The sequence below is a fragment of the Coregonus lavaretus genome (genome assembly GCF_964263955.1).
Source record: "Coregonus lavaretus genome assembly, chromosome: 30".
Classification (NCBI taxonomy): domain Eukaryota; kingdom Metazoa; phylum Chordata; class Actinopteri; order Salmoniformes; family Salmonidae; genus Coregonus; species Coregonus lavaretus.
This window is the reverse complement of record NC_140017.1, coordinates 18,180,255-18,204,147: the sequence shown is the minus strand read 5'-3', so window position 1 is coordinate 18,204,147 and position 23,893 is coordinate 18,180,255. Positions and strand designations below refer to the sequence as shown.

General features: G+C 45.0%; 1 protein-coding gene across 1 annotated transcript in view; it reads left to right on the top strand.

Annotated features, from left to right (window-relative positions):
- The window catches only part of phldb1b (pleckstrin homology-like domain, family B, member 1b), a 111,598-nt gene that overhangs the window by 46,118 nt on the left and 41,587 nt on the right, over window positions 1-23,893 (top strand). Inside the window, exons 5-6 of the mRNA XM_084148175.1 lie at window positions 8,047-8,172; window positions 19,988-21,546. Coding sequence (XP_084004301.1) covers window positions 8,047-8,172; window positions 19,988-21,546 — 1,685 coding nt within the window. The remainder of the gene's footprint in view (window positions 1-8,046; window positions 8,173-19,987; window positions 21,547-23,893) is intronic.

The following is a 23,893-nucleotide window of genomic DNA, read 5'->3' as shown; positions in this document are numbered from 1 at the left end:
TTGAAAATGTCTGGCCTTTCCTTAAGCAGTAAAACACAACAATGCCATGGCAACTGTCTTGCTTACTTTTTGGCATTCCTTTGTCCAGTATGTCCTCTGCTTTAGAGATGTCTGACACTCTAGGTTTAGTGTCTGGTCCTCTGTGTTTTATGATGAAACAGTAAAATGTGAAATTGTCAAAGCTTAAATGATAGTTAACTAGTAGTAAAGGAATGGAAATACATTTGGTCTTACTTATAGAAGTTGATTTATTGTTTCATTTTAAAGTAATGAAACGTTTCTCTGAACTGGAGATAATAGTTCAGGTTACTCACAGATGGAGTCTTTCTTTGTTGAAGCCAACTGAAACTTCTCAGCTGATCCCTATTTTTCATACATGCCCTCACGTTATCAGAATTCCAAGTATAGAGCTATTAGCCCAGTTTCCTAGATCTTATTTCAGTTGTCCCAATGGCTCACTTCCCAAGGCTTAATAATGAAGATCTTTTTGGCTAGCTATACAACATTGAAATTATGATATGAAAACGCTTTCATATTGTTGCTTGAGAAGGTTCAAGCAAGGGTTTAACTCCAGGGAATATGGTCTAAATTTTATACTACCGTGATATAATCCAATTTAGTACCCCTCAGGTATGCCAACCCAACCTTCTCCTATGTTTTCTTTCGTCTACCAGTTTTTCATGAAAGAATATCTCGAGGTGATGCTGTTGTCCTTGCAGAACAGGGTCTATAATTTCCTGGAGATTTGAATCCCTGCCCGTGCCAAAGTGTTTTCAGGGAATAATGGTCTGTGCTCTTTGGTGCCACTTCTAGTAGTGTCAAAGTGCCCTTGCAGTAAAGACATATCCACTCTCATCTCAGACAACCCCATCTGTGATTTTCGGTTTAGAATATTGAAAATATAGTAATGTCAAATCACCCGTTGACTTCTCTCAAGTCTTCTACTTGAGTAGGCTACATGGTTCACTCTTTGGTTGTAATTTAATAACATGAATATGGTAACTTGCAGAGACAGCCCCATACGAGGTATGAAAGATGCACGTTGGAGCCATTCCCAAAGTGCACTCACTGTGATGAGAACCCATGAGTTCTGCCATTATTGAAGTGGTAAAGGAGAACTCACCTCGCGACGTTGAGAGAATCAATCTCGCTGATTAACTGTGAGGATCTTGGCTGCGCAGCCGCCAGCCCTGTTCTCTTCCAACAGCCGCAATTCATTATTTTCTGTGAAAGTTTTTTTCATTTACCATTGAAGCATGTCCTCTCCCAAATGACATCATGAATTTTAATTACAAAAATGGCGACGTGTCATATTTTACTGTCAGGTCGTTTTAGCAAAGAACTTGATTAAACGTTGCACTCTCATGCTGTACGGAGATCAGAGGTGAGTTTTTGTTTTAAGCTCAGCCTTCTACTGAACAGAGTTATGAAATATTGCTCTTAATTGCATCTCTTATTGGAATCCCTGAGATGCTTGTCTCTGGTGAAAGGGTTCTTCACTTCAAATCTGGGGAGAGCTGAGAGCATATGGAGGGATGAGTGGAGCAGGGGCGGACTTGGACCAAAAATCGGTCCTGGCATTTCTAACAGACTTGGCCATTATTTTCCTTGAGGCCCCCACACCAGGACATTTTTTCCCTCGAGGCCCAACACCGGCCCATTTTTAGCCAGCAAATGATAATTTTGCACAAAAAAACGATGTTAGACAGGCTGACTGGTCTAAAAATGGACCAGCCCATCTGGCATTTGCCAGAAATACCAGATGGCCAGTCCGCCCCTGGAGTGGAGAACCCTATAGGGAACATGATCACCCAAGGATCTATTCTACAACCCTGTCACTGGTTTAGTGCCCTCGCTGCCAATACTCTGTCCTCTCCTATGATTAACCAAAGGTGATTGACTAGGGAATGTCCAATGGGAATGTGACCCCTACAATGTTACGGAAGTGCTCTAGTGGAGATCTCCATGGACCACCTAGGGAGTTGGGTTAGGTATCTCAGTGTTCTGATTTGGTATAATTGTGGTCTGGTTAATAGTCAGTAGACTGACATTTGCCCAAAAGCTCTGTCTCAGTAGAAATAAGCTGAGGAGGAGCCCCTAGACAGAGGCACGGTGGGACAGCATGAAAAGGGCATGGAGGTGAAGGGAGGTGCTGCAGTGAGGAGCTCACACCCTGAGGGTTTTTACATAGGGGAGGACTCTCACACTTCAGTGTTGTGATGCCAAAATATTAGCAACATCCACACAATCGCTTATCATATCAATAATTTATACTCAGGTCTTAGTAGGCTGCTCATTACTTAGTGCCCTGAGTTTTCCCTGGTCAGGTCACATGGTCTGGAAATACTCCGGGCCCTACTCTTAATACAGACAAATTGTGAATGAAGAGAGTAAGTCAAGTATGGAAGCCTCCAGTCTCCAGACACATGTTCACATCCAGGTAAGTCTGATGACAAGACGCTTAGAATGTTGGTCTGTTGTTCATTCTCAATGTGTTACCACCATCAATCCATCTTTATGTCTCAAAGCAAATTCTCCATTGATCTATTCCTCTGTACAGTAGCTATAGCTGCAACAAATGACTACTATATTTATTGAATTCCTGCATAATGATTGCCGGGGGATCTTGCTAATGGTATTGACTCACTCAATTACTATTTGTTATAGTGAAAGATAGTTCATTATGAAAACGAGGCACTAGAATCACAGCGTACTATTCTACGTGTCCCGTGTTCTGATTAGACTTGCACGCTTCATTTAATTTATGATTCCAGTCAGGGAATTTCCCCGGGCATAGGCACGGGTGGGCCTGAGTGGGCCCAGGCCCACCCACTGGGGAGCCAGGTCCACCCAATCAGATTGAGCAAAAAGAAATCAGCACACCTATATTTTAGCTTTAATAATCTTTAAAAATGCTAAATCTCTCAGCCTCATGGCAAAATGTGTAGAATAGCATGATAAGCTATACAACTGCACATTTTCCTCTCTGCCCCATGGCAAAATGTGCAGAATTGCAGGTAATTAGCTTTAAAACAGCCACATTTTTCTCTTTGCCCCATGGCAAATTATGTAAAATTGCAAGAAGTTAGCCACTTTCTAAAAATGCTTTTCTGGCTATGCCATGGCCCAGCTAGACCTAAATAAATGCCTCACATCTCAGCACTCTGTACATCTATAGTCACATACTGTTGTTTAGTGTTTCCCTATGCCAAGGGATCCATCAATATAAGTAGGTCTCTAATGGCTGAATTGATGAGTCTTAATTGGCATTGATGTGGTTCACTTATGTGGTTCACAGATAATGACCCTGTCCTGTCACTATGGGTGGCTACTGACTAGCCATTTATGCAGCTGTTGTATTGTATGAAGATCTTCAGAATGTTTTTGTCATCAATTTAATATTGTCTGTAAACTAACTCACACTCAACAAATCATACGGTTATTTCACAATATTTTCCTTGCATTGATATTGATCAACCACCAGTCCATGGCTGGATGTAATGGATTTGCTCTCCTGCCTCTGCCCCCGAGGAAAGAAAAACTATCAGAAATGCATTAATCTTATGAGTCATACTTCAAGGTTCGCACTAGCTAGCTATTCAAAAATTATGTTAGAGAGATTGGAAATTCTTAAACTTGTCATGTCATTGACTCAGACCCAGTTTGATGCCTGTGCTTGTCCATTGTGTTGTCTCACTCTGTTGTACACTCCTGGCTATGGGCTTATGAGCACACACACACACACACACACACACACACACACACACACACACACACACACACACACACACACACACACACAGTGCTGTAGTTTGGAAATTGTGTAAACGAGCAGCTCTTTGTGTGGTTTGCTGACTCATCCTACCTGTCTGATCCCTGATGGCCTGTCGTGTCACTGCTCAGCTGTGGAGGCATGAGGCTCCGCTACCCCTCTACCCTGGGCCTGTGTGTGTGTGCTTGCCTGCATGCGTGCAAGCAGGCGTGCGTATGGAATGTGTGTGTGTGTATCGTTACTCATTGTGTATTTAGTCCTTGTGTTATTTTTTTCTTTATTATTTCTCTTTTTTTATCTCTGCATTTTCGGGAAGTAAGCATTTCACCTGTTGTTTACGAAGCATGTGACAAATAAAAATGGATTTGATTTGAATGTATGTCCGTTTGTGGGTGTGTGTGTGCTTCTTTCTGGTGCACCAGGCACTTTTAGTTAACCCTCACCGGAAGCCCCAGACAGAGAGAGGCACACGAGGTCCTACGGTTGCCGAGATGTTTGGATCAGAGTCCCTAAGGGAAATAGAGAAAGAGCAGAGCAGAGGCAAACAGTCAGTGAATGACAAGTGCAGCATGTGATGAAAACAACAGCAGAACCAGACTCCTCCTGCTAACATCAGCTACCATGCATAATGCTTGTTCGTCCACTGCCTGTGTTCCAGTAGAGCTGTAAAGCTGTAGTGGGTAAAGTAAACAAGGCCATGTTAGCCTGACAGTATTTTACTGCTGTGGGTGACCCATAGAGTTCTGCATTCACAGTTCGTATCTGCATTCTGCACAGACTACATGCTTTTAAAGACTTTATTTATCCCTATGGAACTTCATTTGTGGTGTCAGATACAACCATATACAAGTAATTGCAATCACACATAACAATGCATTTTTCTTCCTCGCTTTGCAATTTTGACATGTTTTACTGCTATTAAATGACCATGATGGCATGGTGTGCAGCATAGTTTTATGCATGCTATTAATACTTTGGATCAAGTCTGTACAGTGTGTGTGTGCTCTCTGAATAGCCAGTGAGTTGTAAGGTTGAGTTGGCTTACAGTGTGTGATGGCTGTAGCCCCGGGTCTATGTCATTTGAAGGGTGGGTCTGACACTGGGCATGATTGCGTTTTGCCACAAAACGTGTTAATGCAGGTCAAAGCCAAGACTCTGTTCTCCTTGGCTGTGACTCAGGCCTGCCAAAACGCACAACCTCTGTCTGCTGAAGAAAAACAGAAAGCGTGTACAGACAGATATTCAGCTGAAGTGGCGCGCTCCAATAATACTGTTATAAAATGTATTATAAACTGGGTGGTTCGAGCCCTGAATGCTGATTGGCTGACAGACGTAGTATATCAGACCGTATATCATGGGTTTGACAAAACATATATTTTTACTGCTCTAATTACATTGGTAACCAGTTTATAATAGCAATAAGGCACCTTGGGGGCTGGCGGTATATGGCCAATATACCACGGCTAAGGGCTGTATCCAGGCACTCCGCGTTGCGTCGTGTTTAAGAACAGCCCTTAGGCGTGGTATATTGGCCATATACCACACCCCCTTGTGCCTTATTGCTTAAACACGTCTCAGTACTACCCATCACATCACCTTGTGTTATGACATTTGTTTTTATGTTTGCCTCCCCAGAGACGTTCATTTCATATAGTTTATTATCAAATGTGGAAGTAAACATCATATATAATAGAAATGGGCCTGTAACTTTTCAAATGTTCCCTTTAGTCGAATAATTAAAGCTAAGCTCAACTCTGTCGACATAAAAAAAAACTCTGCTTCACTGCTGCATTGACGTCATCTCGTCTCCCTACACTGTTGTGATAGTTACCACGGTAATTCAGCTGTGCCTGTGTTTGTGTCCTAATCACTGGCTGTCCTGTCAGAACCTATGAAGTAATCAACTGTTCTTCCCCACTTCCATGGAATAAAAAGGCATCTGGCTGCATTGTACACATTGTGCGCGTCCCAAATGAAATCCTATTCCCTATATAGTGCACTACTTCAGAACAGAGCCCTATGGGCCCTGGTCAAAAGTGGTGCACTGTAAAGGGAATAGGGTGCCACCTGGATCGCACCCACTGAACAATGATGGTGGTCTGATTGAAAAGTTTCCATGAAAGCCTTTTTACCCCCAGGTTCTCAGGTTACTGATGACAGATATCAGTTAACAGACCACCCCCTATTTATCTCAATCTAAAATATATTTTCAGCTATTCACTGTATAATGGGACTATATTTGGACAGTACAGTAGCAATCATTGCATTCTCCTGATTGCTTTTAGTTAGTAGCATACAGGACTGAATTAGTATGTTTTACATGTTTCAGATTTTTCAAACAAGGCTGTAAGTCGATCAGAATAGGCACTACCAGCATAGGGAGTCTTTTCCATAGAAATAAAACTAAATCTATGGTCTGTTCACTCACAAGGCAATGCTCACTGCTTACATAGAAGTGAGTTACAGGCTATGCCTGCCTTTTCATATCCTGTTGTTACCACCTTATCAAGCTGCCAGACCCCAGTGACTTGTAATAACTGATGATGAAAAGATCAAGTATATTTCCAGTAACACTGTCCAGACTTATATTGGATGTGTTTCACTCATACGATATTATAACTGCGATCGATAATAGACAGTACTGTGCAGCCGTCTTCATCGACCTGGCCAAGGCTTTCGACTCTGTCAACCACCGCATTCTTATTGGCAGACTAAATAGCCTTGGTTTCTCAAATGACTGCCTCGCCTGGTTCACCAACTACTTCTCAGATAGAGTTCAATGTGTAAAATCGGAGGGCCTGTTGTCTGGACCTATGGCAGTCTCTATGGGGGTACCACAGGGTTCAATTCTTGGGCCGACTCTTTTCTCCGTGTATATCAATGATGTCGCTCTTGCTGCTGGTGACTCTCAGATCCACCTCTACGCAGACGACACCATTTTGTATAGATCTGGCCCTTCATTGGACACTGTGTTAACAAACCTCCAAATGAGCTTCAATGCCATACAACACTCCTTCAGTAGCCTCCAACTGCTCTTAAACACTAGTAAAACTAAATGCATGCTCATCAATCGAACGCTGCTGGCACCCGCCCACCCGACTAGAATCACTACTCTCAACGAGTATGACCTAGAGTATGTGGACAACTACAAATACCTAGGTGTCTGGTTAGACTGTAAACTCTCCTTCCAGAATCACATTAAGCATCTCCAATCCAAAGTTAAATCTAGAATCGGCTTCCTATTTCGCAACAAAGCCTCCTTCACTCATGCTACCAAACATGCCCTCGTAAAACGTACTATCCTACCGATCCTTGACTTCGGCGATGTCATTTACAAAATAGCCTCCAACACTCTACTCAGCAAATTGGATGTAGTCTATCACAGTGCCATCCGTTTTGTCACCAAAGCCCCATATACTACACACCACTGTGACCTGTATGCTCTTGTTGGCTGGTCCTCACTACATATTCGTCGCCAAACCCACTGGCTCCACGCCATCTATAAATCACTGCTAGGCAAATCCCCGCCTTAGCCTTAGCTCATTGGTCACCATAGCAACACCCATCCGTAGTATGCGCTCCAGCAGGTATATCTCACTGGTCATCCCCAAAGCCAACACCTCCTTTGGCTACCATTCCTTCCAGTTCTCTGCTGGCAATGACTGGAACAAATTGCAAAAATCTCTGAAGCTGGAGACTCTTATGTCCCTCACTAACTTTAAGCATCAGTTGTCAGAGCAGCTTACCGATCACTGCACCTGTACACAGCCCATCTGAAATTAGCCCACCCAACTACCTCATCCCCATATTGTTATTTATTTTGCTAATTTGCACCCCAGTATCTACTTGCACATCATCTCTTGCACATCTATCATTCCAGTGTTAATACTAATTTTAATTATTTTTCACTATGGCCTATTTATTGCCTTACCTCCACAACTTGCTACATTTGCACACACTGTATATATATTTTCTGTTGTATTTTTGACTTTATGTTTTGTTTTACCCCATATGTAACTCTGTGTTGTTGTTTTTATCGCACTGCTTTGCTTTATCTTGGCCAGGTCGCAGTTGTAAATGAGGCAACATCAGTTGAAGCTAAAGCTGATGAACTGCAGATACAGATGACAAATATCAATGTGACAAGCCTGGCCTTGGGGAGTTAATGCAAGTCTTTAGGTCTTAGGGAAAGTTACTCATCACACAAGCATGGTTCAATGAACCACCTCCCTTACAAATGCTACTTTCTCAACCTCCCATGTTTTCTTTTACAGGCTGTATGCTGTGTTTTGGCCAGTCAGCCTTTTTCCGCTTCAACCACCCAGAGGAGGCGTTCAGGATGAAGAGCATGATGCCAGAGGGAAGCAAGGGCTCCGGTGGGAACTACAGAATCCACTCAGGTAATACAGTACTGTCACAGGTAATACAGTACTGTCACAGGTAATACAGTACTGTCACAGGTAATACAGTACTGTCACATGTAATATAGTACTGTCACAGATAATATAGTACTGTCACAGGTAATATAGTACTGTCACAGGTAATACAGTACTGTCACAGGTAATATAGTACTGTCACAGGTAATATAGTACTGTCACAGGTAATATAGTACTGTCACAGGTAATACAGTACTGTCACAGGTAATATAGTACTGTCACAGGTAATATAGTACTGTCACAGGTAATATAGTACTGTCACAGGTAATATAGTACTGTCACAGGTAATATAGTACTGTCACAGGTAATATAGTACTGTCACAGGTAATACAGTACTGTCACAGGTAATACAGTACTGTCACAGGTAATGTAGTACTGTCACAGGAAATACAGTACTGTCACAGGTAATATAGTACTGTCACAGGTCATACAGTACTGTCATGACACACTCAAGGTAAAGGCCCTACCGTTGTATGAACTAATCATGTCGAAACATTTGCTGAAAAATTAAGCAGAAAATCAAATGTAGATGTCTGTCTGGATATTACAAGATACATTTTGTGAGCACTTCACTTGAACCCTCTTAAATACAAAGCTTACATAATACTCCGAATACATGGCCGATATCAGCTTATGGCGATCAACGTTGGAGTGCAATGACACACACTTAATATAAACTCCTGGGGTAAATCTAAAGGTAAGCAAAGGGTTAAAAGCAAAGTATTTTAAAGACATTTTGAATACCCGGTCAAATGAAAAGACACTGAATAAACATGGCTACACTTCCTCCACCAAGGTCCTTGTTTCTGTGTCGCCACACAGATGAATGGCTCAGATGGTTACAGTGGCTAAGGAGGCAGCTCCCCTATAGGTGCTGAGTTCCACACGCCACAGAAGGCCCCATATTGCCTTTACATTTCCGTCCTGGGTGGAGACAGGGTGCAACAGAACCCTGGCTGCCTAGGCCTGCTGGCCCTGGTTTCACACCATGCATGTTTTATGAGCATCTCATTCCTCTCTGGGTCTCTAGGCAGAAGTGTTCAGCTGCCTAGCCCTGCCCTGTCCTCTCATCGCAGGCACAGTGGAGTGTGTTTCCCCTTCTTGGCCGCCTTTGGGGGATCTGGGGGATCTGTCCCAGCATCTTGTTATTTCCTTATTTTTTTGCGCGTTGACGATGTGCCACCGGTGTATTGCGCATATACATATTGGGTGTTGAACTTCCTGGTTTGGTAATTAATGCTTTCCGCTGTTGTTTAAAAGGCTTGATTTCTCCTTAGATGTGCATTCCTTGGTGTGGTCGCTAGAGAGGGTCTGTTCTTACCCTTGGCGTACTTAAACTGGTTATTATTGTGTGTCACATTAAGGTTGATAGATTTGATTTATGAGTAGGATTTCTAAGACATTCTAGTGCTTGCTTGGTAACCCCCACTCACATATAGTACATTGCAGTAAGCCTATACAGTAGTTAGAGTTCTGACAGGCACTAGTCTCTTCTGCCACCCTCAGTGAGCAGCTCTGACACATTTCCTACCAGGCTCATTCGTATGCTAGCCAGGCATACAGCTTTGTTGGCTACGCACTACTTATTCTAAGTTGAGGGGTATCTTCTCCTGTTTCTATTTTTAGACCTCCACCCTATTCTACTATCTTCCATCTCCCACTTCCTGGTGTTTCTTGAACCTTTCCTGCACCGCACCCTTTCCCTGTGTATTTTAGGTTAAAAGAGGGGATTTAAATGCCCTCTCTATCTTAATGATCTCTTGGCCACATCGCTTCCATCTTAATATCCCATCATTTCAAATGGTTAGGCTCTGCCTACAAAGTCTGATATAGCTTACACATTCCACAACTGTTATTTGATGCAGTCAAAATCCATTGGTTCATTGTCTATGCAGTAAAAAGTACAATAGGCAAGGAAATATATAACCTTTTAGATAATTATTGAGTGAGTTTTTGTGTGTTGAAGTATCAGTGTGTGTAGTGTGTAGATTCATGTGAGTGTGCATAGAGACAGTGCAAAAATAAAAATAAAATACAAAGGTCAACTCAGATAGTCTGTGTAGCCATTTTGTTAGCTATTTAATTAGCTATTTAGCAGTCTTATGACATGGGGATAGAAGCTGTTCAGGAGCCTGTTGGTGTCAGACCGGATGCACCGGTACCGCTTGCCATGCGGAAGCAGAGAGAACAGTCTATGGCTTGGGTGGCTGGAGTCTTTAACGATTTTCCGGCCCTTCCTTTCACACCTCCTGATATAGAGGTCCTGGATGGCAGGGAGCCCGGCCCCAGTGATGTACTGGGCTGTCCGCACCACCCTCTGTAGTGCCATGTGATCGAGGGCGGTGCTATTGCCATACCAAGCAGTGATGCAGTCAGTCAAGATGCTCTCAATGTAGAACTTTGTAGAATTTTTTGAGGATTTGAGGGCCTATGCCAATCCTTTTCAACCTCCTGAGGGGGAAGAGGCGCTGTCGCGCCTTCTTCACGACTGTTCACACGTGTGTGGACCATTTTAAGTTCTTTGTGATTTGGACACCGAGGAACTTGAAGCTCTCGACCAGCCCCGCTGATGTGGATGGAGACGTGCTCGCCCCCCGGTTTCCTGTAGTCCACGATCAGCTCCTTGGTCTTACTGACATTGAGGGAGAGGTTGTTGTTGGGGTCCCACACTGCCAGGTCACTGACCTCCTCCCTGTAGGCTGTCTCATCGTCGCCAGTGATCAGGCCTACCACCGTTGTGTCGTCAGCAAACTTGATGATGGAGTTGGAGTCATGCGTGGCCACGCAGTCGTGGGTGATCAGGGAGTACAGGAGGAGACTAAGCACACACCCCTTTGTGGCCCCTGTGTTGAGGGTCAGCGTGGCGGAGTTTATGTTGCCTACCCTCACCACCTGGGGTCAGCCCGTCAGGAAGTCCTGGATCCAGTTGCAGAGGGAGGTGTTCAGTCCCAGGGTCCTAAACTTGGTGACGAGCTTGGAGGGGACAATGGTGTTGAATGCTGAGCTGTATTTAATGAACAGCATTCTCACATTGTTATTCCTCTTATCTAGGTGGGTGAGGGCAGTGTGGAGTGCAACTGAGATTGCGTCATCTATTGATCTGTTGGGGCATTATTGCAAATTGGAGTGGTTCTAGGGTGTCTGGGATGATGGAGTTGATGTGAGCCATAACCAGCCTCTCAAAGCACTTAATGATTACAGATGTGAGTGCTACAGGGCGGTAGTCATTGTGGCATGAAGCCTTAGAGTTCTTAGGAACAGGAATGATGGTGGTCATCTTAAAACATGTGGGGATTACAGACTGGGACAAGGAGAGGTTGAAAATGACCGTGAATATACCTGCCAGCTGTTCTGCGCATGCTCTGAGAACGCGCCCTGGAATACCATCGTGCCCCGCGGCCTTGCAGGTATTTACCTGATTAAAGACTTTACTCACGTTGGCCTTGGAGAGCGAGATCAACCTCAATCTTCTGGGTCGGTGGCGGCCCTCACACCCGGTACGATGTTGTTATTGTCAAAGCGTGCATAGAATGCATTGAGTTCGTCTGGAGAGAGGCATCATTAGGCAGATAATGGCTGGGTCTTCCTTTGTAATCTGTAATGGACTGTAGCCCCAGCCACATGCGGTGGGCATCGGAGCCTGTGTAATATGATTCCACCTTATTCCTATATTGTCCTTTTGCTCATTTGATGACTGCGGAGGTCGTAGTGGGACTTCTTGTACTTGTTCCTGTCCTCAGCCGTAGCCTCAGGGTTGTCTGCGACACTACATCCCTATTTAGTTTATAGCCTACAGTGAAACATAATAACCATGGATGTTGCAACTAATTTACCCTATTATTCATAGTGTCCAGTAATATGTAATATTATTGGCTAGACCTGGGCCCAAATAATGCTGTGAACTGACTTTTTAAAGGTCCAATGCAGACGTTCTCATCTCAATATCAAATAATGTCTGAGTAACAATTAAGTACCTTACTAACCACGTTTCCATCCACAGATTTTATGCGAGTAAAGTCATATCGTATTTTTTATAAACGACACCTGTGATGGAAACGGCTTTATGCGCAAATATTGATATAATAACCATCATATCGAAGTAAATTTGGAGTCACGTGATCATATGTGTGTGGTCCTCCCACTACAACTCGGGAAACAATGCAGTTTATTAGGCTACAGATTAAATAAATTATGATGAACTTCACAGGGTTGTGAAAGTCCATGGTGATGAGCTTGATGCTGCTTTCCAATAAATATCGAGGGTCTTATTCTGGTGAAATTATCGATGCTTGACTGCTGTTTGACAAATACAAATATTCTCGCTCTTATCCATAATAATCTCATCATGTAGACTAGCCAACCCGCACAGCCTACCCCCACTGTAGCTGTTGGCTAGAGCAGGTGCCCAGACCAGAGTTGGCATATTTGCTAACAGAACAGTTTTTGTGACAATTATCTGTAGAGTTTAAAATGCGATGGAAACACATGATTTTTATCGGTACATGAAAATGTAAGCGAAAAAATACATTTTGTGTGGACTGTCATCACGCACTGATGTCTGTTTGGTAAAAAATGTGCATATTTTCTTTATGCAGATTCTAGAATATTTGCATGAAAATCTGTCGTCAATTGGATGAAAACCTAGCTACTGTGATTGTTTTAAATTAAAATGGCAAAAAATAAACATAAATAGCTTCTTAGCAAAAAGCAATTTCTCATGCACAATTTAGCTAGGACTGTCTGGGAGTGATTTGAGTTAGGGATCTAATTGGAGGAGCCTAATGGGAGGGATACAGTGGGGGGAAATTTTATTTAGTCAGCCACCAATTGTGCAAGTTCTCCCACTTAAAAAGATGAGAGAGGCCTGTAATTTTCATCATAGGTACACGTCAACTATGACAGACAAATTGAGAAAAAAAAATCCAGAAAATCACATTGTAGGATTTTTAATGAATTTATTTGCAAATGATGGTGGAAAATAAGTATTTGGTCACCTACAAACAAGCAAGATTTCTGGCTCTCACAGACCTGTAACTTCTTCTTTAAGAGGCTCCTCTGTCCTCCACTCGTTACCTGTATTAATGGCACCTGTTTGAACTTGTTATCAGTATAAAAGACACCTGTCCACAACCTCAAACAGTCACACTCCAAACTCCACTATGGCCAAGACCAAAGAGCTGTCAAAGGACACCAGAAACAAAATTGTAGACCTGCACCAGGCTGGGAAGACTGAATCTGCAGCTTGGTTTGAAGAAATCAACTGTGGGAGCAATTATTAGGAAATGGAAGACATACAAGACCACTGATAATCTCCCTCGATCTGGGGCTCCACGCAAGATCTCACCCCGTGGGGTCAAAATGATCACAAGAACGGTGAGCAAAAATCCCAGAACCACACGGGGGGACCTAGTGAATGACCTGCAGAGAGCTGGGACCAAAGTAACAAAGCCTACCATCAGTAACACACTACGCCGCCAGGGACTCAAATCCTGTAGTGCCACACGTGTCCCCCTGCTTAAGCCAGTACATGTCCAGGCCCATCTGAAGTTTGCTAGAGTGCATTTGGAAGATCAAGAAGAGGATTGGGAGAATGTCATATGGTCAGATGAAACCAAAATAGAACTTTTTGGTAAAAACTCAACTCGTCGTGTTTGGAGGACAAAGAATGCTGAGTTGCATCCAAAGAACACCATACCTACTGTGAAGCATGGGGGTGGAAACATCATGCTTTGGGGCTGTTTTTCTGCAAAGGGACCAGGACGACTGATCCGTGTAAAGGAAAGAATGAATGAGGCCATGTATCGTGAGATTTTGAGTGAAAACCTCCTTCCATCAGCAAGGGCATTGAAGATGAAACGTGGCTGGGTCTTTCAGCATGACAATGATCCCAAACACACTGCCCGGGCAACGAAGGAGTGGCTTCGTAAGAAGCATTTCAAGGTCCTGGAGTGGCCTAGCCAGTCTCCAGATCTCAACCCCATAGAAAATCTTTGGAGGGAGTTGAAAGTCCATGTTGCCCAGCGACAGCCCCAAAACATCACTGCTCTAGAGGAGATCTGCATGGAGGAATGGACTTACAGAAAACGTTTGACCTGTGTCATTGCCAACAAAGGGTATATAACAAAGTATTGAGAAACTTTTGTTATTGACCAAATACTTATTTTCCACCATAATTTGCAAATAAATTCATAAAAAATCCTACAATGTGATTTTCTGGATTATTTTTTCTCATTTTGTCTGTCATAGTTGACGTGTATCTATGATGAAAATTACAGGCCTCTCTCATCTTTTTAAGTGGGAGAAGTTGCACAATTGGTGGCTGACTAAATACTTTTTTCCCCCACTGTATGTAACCTGAAAACTAGCTGTTATTGGCAGAGAGGTTTGAAACTCTCTTTGTTAATGGTCTATTAACTTATACTGCCTGGTGATGTCTTGAGGCAGGCCAAAACTCCACCCATACAAAATGAGTTGAAATTTCAGGCAGTCTTTTTAAACTACTCTTAAGCTCAAATGGTATTATCACCATTTAGACCAGGGTTCTTCAATTCCGGTCCTGGAGGGCCGAAACACCTCTGTTTTTCATCCTCTCCTTCTAATCAGGGGCTAATTCAGACCTGGGACACCAGGTGAGTGCAATTAACTACCAGGTAGAAATAAAAAACAGAAGTGTTTCGGCCCTCCAGGACCGGAATTGAAGAACCCTGATTTAGACAATTTCACAGTAATATTCCATGTTCATAGTGTGGAAATATATATATAAAACACAGAAAAATGACGTTTTTGACAGCACTGCCCCTTTAAGAAGAAAAACAGACGACATAGTTCCCGCCCCTTTAAATTTACCAGGCGGTCACATCAGCACGGTGGACAGGGAAGGGAGGGGACGCGAGCTAGCAGCTATCCGGCTGGAATATCACGTCGGCAGAGGCTCTCTCAACCTTCCCGGGTGCAGAGAGCCGGGTAGGCTACGACAGGCTTCGGTAAAGGCAGCTTTATTGAGGTAGAAATGCCGGGCTCCAGCGATTGGGTTTTAGCTAGGTTATAAATTATTATAAACGTCTTAGTCGCAAGCTTACCCATTCATGTAAGTACTGATAATTATTATTATTATTGCCGCTTTGGTGTTGGACATATAGGGTCGGTCTAGGGACAGAGACGAATGTATTTTCACGGTCATTCTCTTAAGTTTTTGACATTGTGGGTCTATTCATATTCTGAGACGTTTGACAATTGAAATGCCGGTGACATCCTAAGACCATGTGGCCTTTTCTGTGCTGAGAAAATAACGGGGGAAATTAATAACCGAAAAATATCCATATAATTGTAATTTACACAAATGTATTGGGGCCATATGATGGTCGTGCTGTCACTCAAAACGACATGATGCTTGGATAGTTTTTCTGCTTGGCATAAGAAGAGCTCTGGTTGAGTCATTGTAGAAAGACCAGGCAGAAAGGCTACTCCCAGCTCTTTGCTGAACAAATAGTGGTTATGCATTATTTGTAAAGCCTCTTCATCATCCAGGGCAATGAGATAATCTTTATGAATAGAAAGCAAAATCACATAACAATCTTAATTAAATATCTTATTTACTGCTGCCTCAATTTGTCGTGCATGGACTCGACAAGGTGTTGAAAGCGTTCCACACGGATGCTAGCCCATGTTGACTCCAATGCTTGATACACACAGGAACTGTTGAACATTAAAAACCCAGCAGCGTTATTTTCACATACATCGAATAGGTGCAGTGAAATGTGTTGTTTTACAGGGTCAGCCATAGTAGTACGCCACCCCTGGAGCTAATTAAGGATAAGTGCCTTGCGGCTCGGGTATTCGAACCAGGGACCTTTCGTTTACTGGCCCAACGCTCTAACCACTAGGTTACTTGCCATCATACTAATGATGGCATTGCTTATTCCTGGTTGCAGCCTATTAGCATATCATATTAATACACCTGGATGTCCCCTTGTGCTCCCTAATCTACCACGTTGACATTATGGGGAGGCTGCGGGTTGACTGAGATTTCGATTGAATTACAACTGTGCCCTGGCCTGCACTGCTCTTCAGCCACACAGTAATTGGGTTATACTGGCACATTTTTCCCTCAATCTTTCCAAAGCCTGTCTTTTGCTGCCTCTGTCTCTCACTCTCTCTCAATCTGCTCCCTCTGTTTCCTGCTCTCTCTGTCTCTGTTTCTCTCACTCTTTCTCTGTTTCTCTGTCTCTGTATATCTCTCTCTCTCTCCTCCCTCCTTATTCACATTAGCATTTCTTCATGCAAATTGTGATTTGGGTAAATGAAGTTGGGCAGCTGGCGGGTTTAAATTTAGAAGCGCTTTAAGATAATTGATTGATTGACGTTTGGCCAACCTATAAAACATAAAACCCAATTGTAGGTACTTGTGCTAAGGGATTAGGTTATATCATAAAAGTAACAAGGCACTTTATATTAATGAGAGGTGGTGCAACCGTAAGATACAGTCCATTTATGAACTTTATCGTCCATTAAAATCTCTCAACGTCATCTCATTATCTATTCAGCTCTTAGAGCTTATGTCTGTTTCTATTTGTCATATATTCCATTTTCAGGGATATACCATACTGTAAATATTGCACATTTTGGTATCTATACTGTATAATATATGCACAATATATATATAACTGTTTTAGAACACCTACTCATTCAAGGGTTTTTCTTTATTTTGACTATTTTCTACATTGTAGAATAATAGTGAAGACATCAAAACTATGAAATAACACATATGGAATCATGTAGTAACCATAAGTGTTAAACAAATCAAAATATACACTGCTCAAAAATAAAGGGAACACTTAAACAACACATCCTAGATCTGAATTAATGAAATAATCTTATTAAATACTTTTTTCTTTACATAGTTGAATGTGCTGACAACAAAATCACACAAAAATTATCAATGGAAATCAAATTTATCAACCCATGGAGGTCTGGATTTGGAGTCACCCTCAAAATTAAAGTGGAAAACCACACTACAGGCTGATCCAACTTTGATGTAATGTCCTTAAAACAAGTCAAAATGAGGCTCAGTAGTGTGTGTGGCCTCCACGTGCCTGTATGACCTCCCTACAACGCCTGGGCATGCTCCTGATGAGGTGGCGGATGGTCTCCTGAGGGATCTCCTCCCAGACCTGGACTAAAGCATCCGCCAACTCCTGGACAGTCTGTGGTGCAACGTGGCGTTGGTGGATGGAGCGAGACATGATGTCCCAGATGTGCTCAATTGGATTCAGGTCTGGGGAACGGGCGGGCCAGTCCATAGCATCAATGCCTTCCTCTTGCAGGAACTGCTGACACACTCCAGCCACATGAGGTCTAGCATTGTCTTGCATTAGGAGGAACCCAGGGCCAACCGCACCAGCATATGGTCTCACAAGGGGTCTGAGGATCTCATCTCGGTACCTAATGGCAGTCAGGCTACCTCTGGCGAGCACATGGAGGGCTGTGCGGCCCCCCAAAGAAATGCCACCCCACACCATGACTGACCCATCGCCAAACCGGTCATGCTGGAGGATGTTGCAGGCAGCAGAACGTTCTCCACGGCGTCTCCAGACTCTGTCACGTCTGTCACATGTGCTCAGTGTGAACCCGCTTTCATCTGTGAAGAGCACAGGGCGCCAGTGGCGAATTTGCCAATCTTGGTGTTCTCTGGCAAATGCCAAACGTCCTGCACGGTGTTGGGCTGTAAGCACAACCCCCACCTGTGGACGTCGGGCCCTCATACCACCCTCATGGAGTCTGTTTTTGACCGTTTGAGCAGACACATGCACATTTGTGGCCTGCTGGAGGTCATTTTGCAGGGCTCTGGCAGTGCTCCTCCTGCTCCTCCTTGCACAAAGGCGGAGGTAGCGGTCCTGCTGCTGGGTTGTTGCCCTCCTACGGCCTCCTCCACGTCTCCTGATGTACTGGCCTGTCTCCTGGTAGCACCTCCATGCTCTGGACACTACGCTGACAGACACAGCAAACCTTCTTGCCACAGCTCGCATTGATGTGCCATCCTGGATGAGCTGCACTACCTGAGCCACTTGTGTGGGTTGTAGACTCCGTCTCATGCTACCACTAGAGTGAAAGCACCGCCAGCATTCAAAAGTGACCAAAACATCAGCCAGGAAGCATAGGAACTGAGAAGTGGTCTGTGGTCACCACCTGCAGAACCACTTCTTTATTGGGGGTGTCTTGCTAATTGCCTATAATTTCCACCTGTTGTCTATTCCATTTGCACAACAGCATGTGAAATTTATTGTCAATCAGTGTTGCTTCCTAAGTGGACAGTTTGATTTCACAGAAGTGTGATTGACTTGGAGTTACATTGTGTTGTTTAAGTGTTCCCTTTATTTTTTTGAGCGGTATATTTGAAATTCTTCAAATAGCCACCCTTTGGCTTGATGACAGCTTTGCACAATCTTGGCATTCTCTCAACCAGCTTCATGAGGTAGTCACCTGGAATGCATTTCAATTAACAGGTGTGCCTTGTTAATTTGTGGAATTTCTTTCCTTCTTAATGCGTTTCAGCCAATCAGTTGTGTTGTGACAAGGTAGGGGGGTATACAGAAGATAGCTCTATTTGGTAAAATACCAAGTCCATATTATGGCAAGAACAGCTCAAATAAGCAAAGAGAAACAACAGTCCATCATTACTTTAAGACATGAAGGTCAGTCAATACGGAACAGTTCAAGAACTTTGAAAGTTTCTTAAAGTGCAGTCACAAAAACCATCAAGCGCTATGATGAAACTGGCTCTCATGAGGACCGCCACAGGAATGGAAGACCCAGAGTTACCTCTGCTGCAGAGGATAAGTTCATTAGAGTTACCAGCCTCAGAAATTGCAGCCCAAATAAATGCTTCACAGAGTTCAAGTAACAGACACATCTCAACATCAACTGTTCAGAGGAGACTGCGTGAATCAGGCCTTCATGGTCGAATTGCTGCAAAGAAACCACTACTAAAGGACACCAATAAGAAGAAGAGACTTGCTTGGGCCAAGAAATACGAGCAATGGACAGTAGACCGGTGGAAATCTGTCCTTTGGTCTGGAGTCCAAATTGGAGATTTTTGGTTCCATCCGCCGTCTCTTTGTGAGACACTTAACCAGCATGGCTACCGCAGAATTCTGCAGCGATACGCCATCCCATCTGGTTTGGGCTTAGTGGGACTATCATTTGTTTTTCAACAGGACAATGACCCAACACACCTTCAGGCTGTGTAAGGGCTATTTTACCAAGAAGGAGAGTGATGGAGTGCTGCATCAGATTACCTGGCCTCCACAATCTCCCGACCTCAACCAAATTGAGATGGTTTGGGATGAGTCGGACCGCAGAGTGAAGGAAAAGCAGCCAACAAGTGCGCCGCTTATGTGGGAACTCCTTCAAGATTGTTGGAAAAGCATTCCATGTGAAGCTGGTTGAGAGAATGCCAAAAGTGTGCAAAGCTGTCATCAAGGCAAAGGGTGGCTATTTGAAGAATCTCAAATATAAAATATATATTGATTTGTTTAACACTTTTTTTGGTTACTACATGATTCCATATGTGTTATTTCATAGTTTTGATGTCTTCACTATTATTCTACAATGTAGAAAATAGTCAAAATAAAGAAAACCCTTGAATGAGTAGGTGTTCTAAAACTTTTGCAGTGATCATAATCTTCACTCATCGTATTGCCTAGTGAGTGATCATAATATTTACTCAGACCACCCTTTACATGTATACCTGAGACTGATATTAGTTCTGTTTTCCCTCCAGACTCAAAGAGCCTGGTCAATGGGAACCATCAGTCAGGAGCGTCCCAGTCGCACCACCCAGCTCCCGGTGAGAGAGTCTCCTGCTCTGAGCATAGTGCCATCGTCAGCTCCATCGAAAAGGACCTCCAGGACATCATGGACTCCCTAGTCATGGATGATCCCCAGCCTTCCGCTTCAGACTCAAAAAAGCCAGACCACCCCATCCCCAACTCCCCGCTGTCCCCCATGGTCAACGGAGGAGGCCGCAACCTCCTCTCCCCTCCCACCAGCCCGGGGGCTATGTCAGTGGGCTCCAGCTATGAGAACACCTCCCCGCCCTTCTCCCCCCTGTCCTCTCCATCGGCGGCCAGCAGCGCAGGCAGCTACACCAGCCCTTCTCCCAGCGGCTGCCTGGACCCCCAGGACCCATCTCTGCCCCCCGTGCCGGTCCGCTCATCCAGCTACAACTACACAACTACACCGCCCATCCCCCAGCCAAGGACCATACTGACCAACTACAGCCCCGGCAGTGGGGTGCAGAGGGTTCCTGAGAGCCCCAGGCTCCAGAGGAAAGGTCTCCTGGAGGCCCCCCAAAGCCCCAAGCCGACCCGCAGAGGCCAGAGCCTGGACAGCCCAGGGGGGATGGGTTCAGAGGTTCCCAGACTGACCCACCTATCTGTTGCATCAGCCGATGCCGGGTACATGGGCAGGAACGCAGTGCCAAGTAGCCCCAGACTCACCTCCAAGTTCCCCTACGCCACCACGTCCTCCTCCCCATCCAGCCCCAGGACGAAAGCAGGCACCATCCTCCAGGAGAGTCCGGCCAGACCCTTCAGAGAGCAGGCGGACCGCTCCCTCACCTCCAGCTCTTCCAGACAGCTGCTATCCCAGCCCAGCAGGGCCTTCCAGCCTCCCCTGGACCCCATCGTCCACATCATCCAGGGGGGCTCTCCGCTCCAGCAGCACCACCCCTTCCCCCACCCCCTCACGCTGCAGCCCCCAGAGAGCCCTCGGCTGACCCGCAGGAACCTCGAGCTCAGCAGCGTTGGCGGCGGCGGGGGCAGCAGCATGAGGGAACTCCCTCCTCTCAGCCCCTCCATGGCCCGCAGAGGGGTGCCTGTTCTCCCGGGGGCTCTCCCTGGAAGTATCCACACGTTGAGAACGCCCGAAAGCCCATCATCATTGGGGAAGCTGGGAGTCCCGGAGAGCCCCAGGCTCCGACGCAAGGCCGGCTCCCCCCCGGAGGACCAGTTTGGCGGCAGTGTGGTCCGAGCCCGCAGCCCCTCCCCCACCTTGGGGCTGATGATGATGGAGAGCGGGGGAGGGGGGAGGAAGGCCAGCATTGGGAACGCCCTCTCCCCTGCTTACAGCCTGGGCTCCCTACCTGGCTCCTCGCCTCTCGCCAGCCCCAGGGGCCATAGGAAGATGTCCGGGGGGCCCCGGGAGCTGAGGGGCCCCCACCCGGGCATGCGGGAGCGCAAAAACAGCATCTCTGAGATCAGCGACAACGAGGATGAGCTGTTGGAGTACCATCGGCGCCAGAGAGAGGAGCGGCTCAGGGAGCAGGAGATGGAGAGACTGGTAAGTGGAGTGGCCTGCTCTTAACTGGATCAACTGTTAGCTGTGAGTTAGGATAGCTATTCACACCACCATTCATCATTGACTTACGTGATACAGAGATACAGGGTAATATCAAACTAGAAGTTTATTTGATTGGTTGAACCATATTTATCCAAGTAATACTATCAATTCAATTACCATTCATTTTGATACTGGTCCTCAAGATGGTCTAGGCCTAGGGGATAACTCAGCCGCCTGGGAAATATGCCCAAATCCAGCTCCTGACGCTGACACAAAAATCTGTCTCTGTCTCTCTCTCCACTATCTAACCAATACAAATAAAATATGAAAGGGTGAGAATTCCCACCCTAAAAAACAAAACCGGAAGTTTGTTAGCTACTGGATGTGCGGAGCTGTAGTTCGGCTTATAGCCTTTTTTAACCATCATATTTAGTCTATCTCCACTCAAGTGTTCCTCCACATGACCAGAAAACCATTTGTTTAACCTAAAAGGATGGGAGTGGAGAGCACAGTGAAGTCCATATTTGTGAGGAAAAGCGAGGAGTTTGGATTGTAAATCCAATCTAAACTGCCGATTTGCGGTGACTGAACGTCTAGGTTTTTCCATGGCCACCCCATTGTTTGTTGTCCCTTTTTGCACTAAAAAGTGGGAGGGAGCGGTAGGCATCTTGGATCCATCTGTGTCCCCAATGAAGCGCCTGAGACAATGTCCTTTAAAATACTTTTTATATGTGTGTGCCTCTGTGTGATAAACTCTTGTCTGCCTCCTTGTAGGTACACCATAGCAATAGAATGACTAGAATGGGAACCCCCCCCAGACCTTGACAATATGAAGGTACAGTCATGGGTACATTCTATTTCTATGAGTAGGGTGCCCCTGCCAAAATGAGGGCAGTTCTTTTTGGGCAGAGGAGGAATGACGTGCCCTAGCCGCTCTCTGTGTACACTGGGCTACGCTCTGGTTCCCAACAGGAGCGTTACTTCCATTACACAACAGTAAAACCATCTCTGGCAATCCCAGAATGGACACAATATGTCTTTGTCTTCTCTGTCAACCCTGTGTGTTGGAGTAGGCTGCTGCCCTAAATGTAAGAGAAATGGCTCTGTTCCAATTCAACGAGAAAAGCAATTGCCAGGATTGTCGGGAAGAAGGCAATTTTTCTCATCTAGATCAAGTTCATTATAGTTCCTTTTTTTATTAAGGACAACAAGGTCACCCAACCCTTAGGCCTATCAGTTAAATTGTTTGCAATTCTCTCTGTATGGATAGTGTTTAAATTGAAAGGATGGTTATTACAGTGAACCATAACGACCTTTGGTCTTAACCTTGTGCCATTAGACTGGGAAATATTGACATAGGACAGAATGTAAATAGCAGAAGGAATCTCGGGGAATGTACATAAGCATTGCAGATAAGTAATGTAGCTTATAAAGGGGGGGGGGGGTACTATGAAGGCGGACAGGTTGTAGAGACTTACATTTTCTTTGTCACGTGCCAGTCTGACTTTCAAAATGTAAGAGGAGGGTTTGGTGAATTACGTAATGCCTGCGTGATTAGTAACCTTGTCTGAAGCCAGAAGGTTTGCATTAGCTCCCTGAGCGAATGCCTAGGCTTTAGCTTAGTGAGCTAGCTATCACAAATATAACAAGATTAAGCCCCTGGCATATGAGCTTTGCAACTGGTATGATAGTATTTTCTATTATATGCGTTCATTGTGAACCCAGTTGTGCTCAGCTCATGCAGCACTGAATGAGGGATTTGGATCCCGTAACCATTATTACCATGAGGTATTTCTGCATCCGTTCTGCATCCAACCAAAGATTCTGTTCTGTCTGGGTCTTTAAGATCCAGCAACTAGACACAGACCGAACTGTGCAGAGCTAAGCATGGCATAAGGTCCTTGTAAGTGGAAGGCTTTAGACTCTTGCCGTGGTGAGAGATGGCGAGAGGCAGCACAGCGAGCCAAGCGTGACACAGGTCCTCAGTGTCTCTCACTGGAGCTGCCAGGGGGAGTGCGGGTGGATGGGGACGTCACCATATGACTGGCACAGTCATTTCTTTTGGAGGGGTATGGGGGAAGGGGAGGTGGGGGGTGGGGGGCAGTGTACAGTCCAATCATCGAGGCTATATTTACCCCAAAAGAGCCACACTTTCTGTACCCAAGCGCTGTCTGTTTGTCTGCCCAGCTGTCTGTCTGTCTGCTCGCCGTCTGTCCATCTGTCTGTCAGAAGTCAGTCTCCCAGCAACATGCTGCAGGCCAAGCCAGGCCAGGGGTAACTAACTGCCCTTTGTCGCTGAGTTATTTCCGGATGAAGTCAGTCAGACCCTGGGGATCAGTGTCATGCC